At 47.7% G+C, this 9686-nt stretch overlaps 1 protein-coding gene across 2 annotated transcripts; it reads right to left on the bottom strand.

Moving 5' to 3' along the window:
* Positions 1 to 2258: 2258 nt before the first annotated feature.
* On the bottom strand, positions 2259 to 8756 carry LOC132006752 (nuclear RNA export factor 2-like). 2 transcript variants are annotated; one of them, XM_059384737.1, is made up of 18 exons: positions 8599 to 8756; positions 8211 to 8364; positions 7845 to 7928; positions 7625 to 7729; positions 7428 to 7508; positions 7238 to 7307; positions 7003 to 7091; positions 6775 to 6882; positions 6487 to 6596; positions 5050 to 5086; positions 4561 to 4629; positions 4419 to 4474; positions 4172 to 4279; positions 3995 to 4053; positions 3769 to 3884; positions 3634 to 3676; positions 3000 to 3072; positions 2259 to 2445 (listed from the first exon to the last, which is right to left on the bottom strand). In XM_059384737.1, the coding sequence occupies exons 1-18, from the start codon at positions 8631 to 8633 to the stop codon at positions 2259 to 2261; spliced, it is 1584 nt and encodes a 527-aa protein (XP_059240720.1). In that variant the 5' UTR covers positions 8634 to 8756. The 2 variants fall into 2 exon arrangements, with proteins under 2 accessions (XP_059240720.1, XP_059240721.1); XM_059384738.1 differs by having other exon boundaries at positions 7428 to 7504; positions 7621 to 7729; positions 8599 to 8731.
* Between the last annotated feature and the right edge of the window lie 930 nt (positions 8757 to 9686).

Below are 9686 nucleotides of genomic sequence, written 5' to 3' on the forward strand. Positions count from 1 at the left end.
CAAACAAAAAACAAAAAAACAAAAAACCTCCTCCTTAAACATTAGAGATGACTATTCCTCCCCTTTCCCCAGACCATGGAAACCACTAATCTGCTTTTGGTCCCTGGGGATTTGCCTGTGCTGGCCCCTTCCTATAAATGGAATCATGTGATATGTGACCTTTTGAGGTTGGCTTCTTTCACTTAGCATGTTTCCAAGGTTCATCCATGGCAGGGCATATAACAGAACTGTATTCTTTTTTATGACTGAATAATATTCTACCATGTGAACATACCAGATTTGTTTATCCATTCATCAGCTAAAGGACATTTGGGTTGTTTCCACTTTTTTTGGCTATTATGAATAATGCTGCTATGAACCTTCCTGTACAAGTTTTAGAGTGAACAGATGTTTTCATTAGATACTTGGGCATGGAATTACTGGTTCATAGGGTAACTCCATATTTAACATTTTTGGGAACTGCCAAAATGTTTTTCCCAACCACTGCTCCATTTTATATCCTCATCAATAATACATAAGAACTCCAATTGCTCCACATCTGCACCAGCACTTGTTGTCATTCATTTTATTGATTAAAAGCCATCCCAGTGGGTGTGAAGTAGTGATTCACTGTGGTTTTAATCTGCACTTCCTTAATGACTAATGGTGCTGAGAAGTTTTTCATGTGCTCGTTGGCCTGTCGTATATCTTCTTTGGAGAACTATCTATTCAGACCCCTTTCCCACTTTTTAAAATTGGGTTTTTTATCCTTTTGCTGTTGAGCTGCAAGGGTTTTTCACATATTCTTGTCAGATATGTGATTTGCAAATATTTTCTCCCATTCCTTTGGCAGGATTTTTACTCTTTTGATAGTGTCCATTGGTGCACAACAGCTTTTAATTTTGGTAAAGCCCAATTTATCTGTTTTGATTTTTGTTTTTTGGTTTTTTTTGTTTTTGTTTTTGTTTTTTTGGTTGCTTTTGCTCTTGGTGTCATATATAAGAAACACTTGCCGGGCGCCTGGGTGGATCAGTGGGTTAAGCCGCTGCCTTCTGCTCGGGTCATGATCTCAGGGTCCTGGGATCGAGGCCCACATCGGGCTCTCTGCTCAGCAGGGAGCCTGCTTCCTCCTCTCTCTCTGCCTGCCTGCCTCTCTGCCTGCTTGTGATCTCTCTCTCTGTCACATAAATAAATAAATAATCTTTTAAAAAAAAAAAAAAAGAAAAGAAACACTTGCCTAATTAATGAAGACTGACACCTATGTTTTCTTCTTAGATTTTTAATAGTTTTAGCTCTTAAACTTTAGATCTTTGACCCATTTATAGTCTACATGTGTACATGATGTGAATCTGGGGTCAAAATTCATTGTCTGGCATGTGGATATCCAGTTGCCCCAGCAGCATTTGCTGAAAAGACTATTTTTTTTTTTTAAAACAGATTTTTTTCAGCACTCTCACCGACTATCAGTTGACTGTAAACGTGAGGGTTTATTTGTGGACTCTCAATTCTACTCCTTTATTCATGCACTGTCCATATGCCAGCACCACATAGTCCTGATTACTGTACCTTTTTAGCAAGTTTTGAAATTAGGAAGTGTGGGTCCTCTAACTTTGTTCTTTTCTCTCAAGATGCACTTATGTATGAAGTTTAGGATAACCCTGTCAATCTTTGCAGAGAAGGATTTTGACAGGGATTGCATTGAATCTGTAGATTGCTCTAGGTATTACTGCCATCTTAACAATATTAAGCCATTTAGCAATATTCCAACCCATGGAAATGGGGTGTCTTTCTATTTATTTAATTTTTTTCAACAACATTTTATGGATTTCAGAGTATAAGATTTGTGCTTCTTTTGTTACATTTGTTTCCAAATATTTTACTACTTTGATGCTATTGTAAATGGACTTGTTTTCTTAACTTCATTTTTGGACTGCTCATTGCAAGCACATAGAAATGCAAATGAGTTTTGTATAGTGGCCTTTTATCCCTAACCTCGCTGAGTTTATTAGCTCTATTAGCTTTTTGGTGGACTCTTTCAGATTTTCTATATATAAGACAATGTCATTGAGCATTATACTATTTTTTAAATCCTTCACATATATAATAGTATGATACCTTCTCCATGGGCCCACTTTCTTTCTTCTTTCTTTCTTTTTCTTTTTTGGAAGCAAACTATTCCAAAATGTTACTTTTCCAAATTTCCTGCAGTGTCTTTGATTCAGGGTCCCCCACCCAAGTCATTGCCCCAACTCATCCTTCTTCCCATGCACACCCACCACTCACTTCTGAGACCACTCGAGTTTCATCCCAGACTGAGTGGAGAAAGCATACACCATTTCCTGCTGCTCCTGGGAGAGGGTGGGCATGGAGCTGGAGGTCAGTGTAGGCTCTTGGTTGGAGAACGCATTCTGAGTCTCACTGGGGGTGGCATCTCTCACAAACAGCTCATCATTCACGATGCACAGACTGAAGGGAAAATGGGCCCTCAGACAAGTGGACGAATGTACAACTCCACATCCCCAACAATGATCCTGCTCCCACTGCCCCTCACCAACCAGATTCCTTCCATACCCCTTCTGTGCCTTCCCCCCACCCCAGAGTCCTTGGCTAGTGCTTCCACCCCTCCACAGAGCCCACCTTTGCAGGGACTATCTACCAAACTCACTAGATGTGTACTTAACCTGCAACCCAGGGTTGATTTTATACCCACATTTATCCCTTACAATAGCCCAAGGGAATGGGCAGTCTAATCCCCATTTTCCAAGGAGGACAATGCATCACAGAGAGGTCACGTGACTTAACCAAGATCTCGCACACATCCAGTGAGTGCTTGGGTCAAGAAGAGAACCCAGTGCTCTAACTCCAGAGCCCATACTCTTAACCACCAGATCAGACTGCTCCTTGTATCTACCTGTTGGCTTTCCACAATACTGAGAAAGCTAAGATGTCTTCACCACCACGCTCCCACACCCCTGAGCCCAGGCTGGGATGAACATTCCCACCTACAACGTAGCGCTCACCTGGAATTGCCAGCAGGGATGGCGATGAAAGTCCGGGTGAAAGCGCGAACAGAACCCTGAGACTTTCCCTCCACTTCAACAACAAACAACAATACCCTCTTAGAGTCACACATACGTCACATGCCCACACGGTGTTCCTCAGTCAGGGTCTGCTTTGGTACTCATGCTGAAGGGGACAATTGTTCACTGGGAGTCAGGGTGTCTGGCATGGGGATGGCAACAGTAGGGACAGTCTACTCCCAGTGACAGGGCCTCTACCAGGTGGCAGGTGCTGTGACAACCACTCCACAAGTTCATTTGATTTATCTGAGAGGTGGTTATTGTTAGCCCCATTTTGCAAACGAGGAAACTTAGAGGTTAGGTAGCCACCCCAAGTAGCTCTCAGAATAAGGATCTGGAATGACAGCCATGAAACTCCACAGACTGTGTTCCTAATGCTCAAGCTGTGTGGGGCAGACCGGCATAGAGCCAGTTCGGACCAGGATGGTTTGGGGACAGAGTGGAGGCAGGAGAACACAGCAGGAGTAGGAAGAGAAGGAAAGGGATCAGGGAAGCTGGGACAGTTCTGAGAGGGAGCCCAGCCAGTGGGGAGGGAGCAGTGGGGCATTTGGGGAGGGGCTCTGTGCACACTCACCCTCCTTGAACACCCCGTTAACAGAGAAGCAGAGCATCTTCTCCTGAAAGGGAAGAGCCCAGGTGCTAAGTCACCTATACTTCCTACCCACCCATGGCTTTCTGGGGCTGCCCTTGGGAGGACGAAGGTGCTCACCGTCTGGAACCACATGTCCACCAAGAAGGAGCTGAGATCGTGCTGTGTTTTGGGCAGCACACAGAGGGAGCCCACGATGTCACATTTTGTATGTTTCAGTGGCTGAACACACAGGGCTAAGTGGGGGAGGAGAAGTAGGCAAAGATTGGGGGTCGCCACACCCTGGGACCTATAATTACCCTGCACATCCCCTTTCCATGCCCAGTCTTCCCCATCACACACGCACAGGGGTCCTTGGGCTTCTTCATATTCCTGCTTTCCTTGAAGTACTCGCACAAGCTGCTTCTAGCAGAGAAAGAAGAACAGAAGGTGGTGGTCTGGCCAGTGTGGCTGATTCCAGGAGCTGCCCTGTGTCTGCTGGGGAGCCACAGGGCCCAGGAACAGTCTGAGCTTTGCTACTCACGGGGCTGAGTCCTCAGGGCTGAAGGGAATGGCCAGGGAGAAGCAGGCCTCATCATGGTAGGCATGGAGAAGACCCTGACGGTCTCCAGAATCGTAGATGAAATAGTACCTGTGGGAGAGTAATGAGGACAGTCTATTTCTGTGGTCTGGACCCCAAATGAGATTTCCAGACCCAGTCAGCAGTTCTGAGCTTGGGTGGCCTCACCCGTCCTAGCCATCTCCTTCTCCAGATTCCCAGGAGTACTTACTGCTGCAGGAACTGCAGGACTAGACTCTTCAGGGCATCAGATCCTTTGTAGCTTTCCTGGAATCAAAATACATTTGAGACTATGTGGCTGATAAAACCTCCCTTGTAATAGCCCAAATGTTGTTTGATCAATTTTCCCTCACCTTGCAGGGCTTTAACAAGCAGGGTGTGTCAGTATCAGTGATAACTGGTGGTGATAACTCCTGGCCATCCTGGAGAAGGGAAGAAGAAGTCAGCAGGGGAGACCAGGGAGGTGGCCCTGGATGATCAGGGGAAAAGGTGAGCCCAAGAGAGGGTGAGGGTCAGAGGTTAGGTATGAAAGCGCACTGGAAATTACATGGACAAGATTAGAGTGTGTGTCTTCAACATGACGTCTGGAAAGTATTTACTATTATATGCAACTATTTTTCTGGGGTGTGTGTGTGTGTGTGTGTGTGTGTGCGCGCGCACGCGCGCGCGCATGCACACATTTTTCCAGAGAGCATATTCATGTCATTTTCAGGAGTGCTGGTACCCTAAAATAGAAAAGGGTCTGACACAAACATGTAATCTAGAGAAGACCCAAAGAGCTTGAGAGCAGGTGTGGTGGTGATCAATGTTAGTAAGAGACAATGATGAGTGTAGTCACTTACCAGGCGTAACAACTTAGGAAAACAGTCCTTGATGGCACTGTCCAAAATCCAAAATAGGAAGAAGTGACTGATAGGTCAGGGCTGCCAAGCCTCCCTCCTACCCTTTCCCTCCCTTCCCCCACCCCTCCTTTCCACTGGGCAGCTTCCACCTAGACTGCTCTGACTCCCTTCTTCAGTGCCACAAGAAGCAACATGTGGAGCCCAGGCTCCAGGGCTGCCTTCCCCTCCCTGCTTCCCTTTCTTCCTCCAAATCCCCACTGAAGACTCTAGAGAGAAGAGGGAATGGAGTGGGAGCCCAGCGCTCTGCTGTATCACGAGGGGTGCAGCATTCTGCAGGACCATGATACCCTCCCACCCCAGGGATGGCCCAGAATGTTGGGGCAGGGAGGTTGAGTGAGGCAAGGCCCATGAGGCAGGGAGGGAGAAGGAAGGGGATGAAGACAGAAGAGGGAGTAAAGGTAGAAAGGGAGAGGTGGGAGAGACATAGGGGAACCAGAGACAAAGGAGGAAGAGAATGCAAAACAAAGGGAAGGGAAAGAGGCCCTACCACAGTGGTGGGGATCAGGAGGAAGAGAGAAGAAGGGTGCAATGGCTCCCTGGCTGCAGTCCTTTCCTGCATCTGCCTTGGCTGGCCCTGGCACCCAAGGTAGGAATGGAAAACCTGCAGGTATTGGTGGGGCTGGGGGCCCATTGCATGCTGGCTGAAACTTTGTCACCTGTGTGAGCTTAGCCTGAGCCAGGCATGGGGAATGAGGCAGCCACGGGGGCAGGAGACCTTTCCTGGAGGGAGTAGAGGGTCAAGCCCCAGATCAGCATGGAGCTGGGGGTCTGTGGCCCCCTCTTTTGATCACCACCTTCCCTCCTGATGGCCCCTGTGCACCGGTGCCTGTCACTTTTGGTTCCTGGCCTGAGGAAATGTGCCTATGCTGGGCTACCCAGGGCTTTTCTAAAGGACCAATTGTGATGATGTGATGTGTGGAGGGAAGGGAGGAGGAAAGTGCTTCTGAGAGCAGGTCCCCTCTCAGAACAAGGGAGGGAAGTCCCATCTTAGCAGGGAGTAGGAAAGCCTGTCTCAGCATGAGGCCCCAGGACAGAGGACCCTTCTCAGTCCAGGGCACCAGCATCTGGCTCAAGGCTGGTCACTCCTGGTCCTGGGGAAGAGGAGGGGCCCTGCTTCCTGGAGCACACTCTTGGAGGGCATGCTAAAGAACACTGAATGCAGAGAGGTGGAAAGAGACCCCAGACCAGGAGAACAGGTGAGCAGGTCAGAGGAAGGAAACTCCTTACAGGTGAGGGACAGGGAGAGAGGAGAAGGTGGGGCCTACAGTCATTCCCGAGGACCAGGGCTGCAGCTTCCTGCATACCTGCATTCTCAGGGACAGTTCAGGCTTCCAGGCCCAAAGGTCCCCAGGAAGGGTGACAGGGATTCACACTGACCTTATGTAGGTGGGCTGGTCTGGAAAAGTGTCACACAGGGGGTTCCCTTCTAGCCAAAGCTCTTCAAGCTCTAGCCCTTTCATCTTGTTTAACTCCCACACCACGTTCAGCTGAGAAGGACGGGGAAGAAACAGGAAAGGAGTCCCAGGGAAAGGGACACACACAGGCCCCGGCACCCCCAGCCCCCACCTTTCCACAGAGGTACCTTCTCCTGCCTCCTGCCACCACTCTGATGAGCACTACCCACCCACTGTCAACCCCAAATCTGATCAGGCTCCCTCTTCTCACTTCATTTTTGGAGAGGTTCAGGATCTTGACTGTGGGGACCATCTCTATGATGTCAGACAGGCCATCCAGCCCATACAGTTTGTTGTTGCTCAAGTTCAAGGACAACAGCTGTTGGTGAAGAAGAGTTAGAGTGACAGTTACTATCTAGGGCCTCAGAGACAACTCTGTCCTCCACCCCATGTGTTCCACCCCCTACCATTAATAACAGCACTGGGCCTAAGCTCTCACCTCGGGATAATTTTCTTCTATGATCTGCAGGGTGGCAGTCATGCAGTTTCTTCGGTTCAGGATTATATCTATATCATGGCCCACCAAGTCTTCAGGAAGCCGAGAGGAGGCAATCAGAAGGCTGAGAGCAGTCCAGGACCAGCCCAAACCCTCCCCACATCGCCATCCCTCAGTCTCCCTCCCAGAAAGATCCCTGTGCCCTCACCTACCCAAGAATTACTGCTGTCAAGTGTACCTGGGTCAAAGCGGAGACTCTGGAGGTCAAGAGCTTGCTGGGAGATGTCATAGCGTTTGTTCATGGTCAGCTGCAGTGAGAGACGCAGAGAGCCACTGGGAGGCTCTGGTGGGGATAAGGAAATCAGGGGCTCGAGGAAGAAGGGGTGGGTCTGGGTGTGGGCACGCAATGGGCCTTGAGTCTGCATTACCTTTAGCTGCTCCATTTCTTCTGGCTCCAACTTATACCTCACAGAGTAGGGTACAGAGGAGGGATTGACAAAGATAGCTATCTGCAGGAAGGAGAGGTGGGGTAAACACCAAGAACTTTCATTCCAGAGAAGATAACCAGCCCCTGCCCTGTCTTCCTGCCCCAGGACTAGGGAGAGGTAGTGCCCTCAACACATACCTTTCGGTTCTCCTCATCATAAATCTTGTAGCTGACATCCTTCAGTGCAGAGGCAGTGCCAACACCCTGGACAAAGAACCGAGCCTGGTTTTTCACGTAGTGAAACTGCAGGAGGTGGGGGGCAACAATAATTTTGGAGGATAGAGTCTTCTGGCTCAGTTGGCTTCCCCCACCCACACTTCCCTGTGCCCACTCATCTGGCTTCACCATCCTCTCTTACATCCACTGGAGTGAAGGGGACACTGCAATGGCTCTGGATTGAATTCATTAGCCATGTCTTGTCATACTTTCTCCCATAGGGAATCTAAAGGTGAGAAGAAGGGATGGGAGTTAGGAGAGACAACATAGAATTAACAGACCCAACAGCATTCTTATCTGACCTTCTATATTGAGCTGCATAGGACTTTGAAAGAAGGGACCACTGGCATTCTTTCTTATTTTCGTGCCAAATATGGATCTCCTAGACCCTCCAATGGAGAAGAGAAATCTCCTCCAAATAATTGACGTAAGGTTGTTTAATGTGCTCTTCCTTTTTTATAAGGTTCCAGGATAGTCTACCTAATGCAGACCTTGCCAAGACACTCACGGTGATCTTGAACCAGCTCCCTGGGTTTCCGTCTTGTGTGTTCTCCCCCATTCCTCTCCTTGGAGTTTTTCTATCTCTCCACATAGTAATATGGATATGGCCTTCATTTTGCCATTTCACTCTCCTCTTGTCACGCCGGGTGCTATAGGGAGTGCTGTGGAAGGGAAGAGGAAAGACAGAGGTAGGGCCATAAATGCTAAGAAAGTCTTCTTCTATACACCCTCACCTCTCTGTCACCAGGACTACAATTAGGATCTCTTAACCATTATTCCACTTCTGGCCTTCTTTCAGTCTTCCAGTGAAAGAAGAAAAAGAAGACCAGGGAGAGTGAAAGAGTCGCATAGTCCCAGGGGCTGTTACATGCAAGCCAGTCTGCCCCGTCACTTACTGTCTTATTTGGGGGTCCTCCCGGGCATCTCTCATCAGCACACTTCCATCATCCTCCTGGAGGTGTGAAGGCTGAGGCTCATATCCACCACGTTCATAACGAGGGTTCCTCCTGCCAAAATTACCTCGGAGAGAACTCCAAACGTTCTTTCTTCCTTGAGGTGAGCTATCACCATCATCGTATTCTCAAAAGGGGAACAAAAATACAAGTTTGAAGGCACATCAGTGGTCCACTTACCATGTACCCATCTTAGGCTAACACCATGGTAGGGCAAGCAAAGTGTTAACCTGCCCTAAGGGTCCAATCCCCCAAACCACAGAAAGGAAACTCCTCTGCTTGTCCAGATAGGAGAGCTTTATTTGACAGATGGCACCATCAGGGAGGATCTTGGGGGAGGAAGAGGAGGAGGAGGAAATTTTATTGAACCTTTTAAAGAATAAAGCAGGATTTATTTTAAAAAAAAACAAAAACCAAACCAAAACAAACAAACAAACAAACAAACAAAAACAGAGATCTGTGCATCCATGGGTTAAACTGGAAACCAGCCATACTCTAGGAAGACATCTGAATTGTCCCTTCTCTCAGGCCTGTCTAAAAGCCACACCAATACAAGGGTGGCAATCTCTCTCATGCTTCCCAAATTCAATCAGCCACCAAACTGATCCCACTAACAATCAGCAAGCTGTACTTCCTATGCTGGTGTACTTCAACTTTTAATGTCAGGTGGGACTGATGTAACAGCCTCCTAAGCTGTCCCCCTCCCTCCAGCCTTGTTGTCAACAATATTCAGTTTGAAATATCCAGAGTGAGTTTTCTTTTTGCCCACCCTGAAATGCCTTTCAGCTGAGGGGACAGCTCTTCCTAACCTCAACTCCTCTATAACAAGGATCTGAATGACAAACTGGGATAATATGTCAACTACCATTTCCAAGTGTGTAGGGATTCTTCCTTTTTCATTCTATTATTGATTTCTAACATGGGTCCATTATGGTCAGAGAATGTGCTCTGTGTGATTTCAATTCTTTTAAAATTTGTTGAAGTTTGTTTGATGATCTAGCTTGATGAATATTAAAGGAAAAACTCATACA

Source organism: Mustela nigripes, chromosome X (assembly GCF_022355385.1).
Source record: "Mustela nigripes isolate SB6536 chromosome X, MUSNIG.SB6536, whole genome shotgun sequence".
NCBI lineage: Eukaryota > Metazoa > Chordata > Mammalia > Carnivora > Mustelidae > Mustela > Mustela nigripes.

Excerpts from the sequence above, each read along its gene's own strand:
- LOC132006752 (XM_059384737.1), bottom strand. The coding sequence starts at position 8,633 with ATGAGAGATGCCCGGGAGGACCCCCAAATAAGACA. Across the intron at positions 7,308-7,427 it reads AAGAAATGGAGCAGCTAAAG|CTGACCATGAACAAACGCTA; the intron begins GTAATGCAGACT and ends CTCTCACTGCAG. Across the intron at positions 4,475-4,560 it reads GCTTGTTAAAGCCCTGCAAG|GAAAGCTACAAAGGATCTGA; the intron begins GTGAGGGAAAAT and ends TTTTGATTCCAG.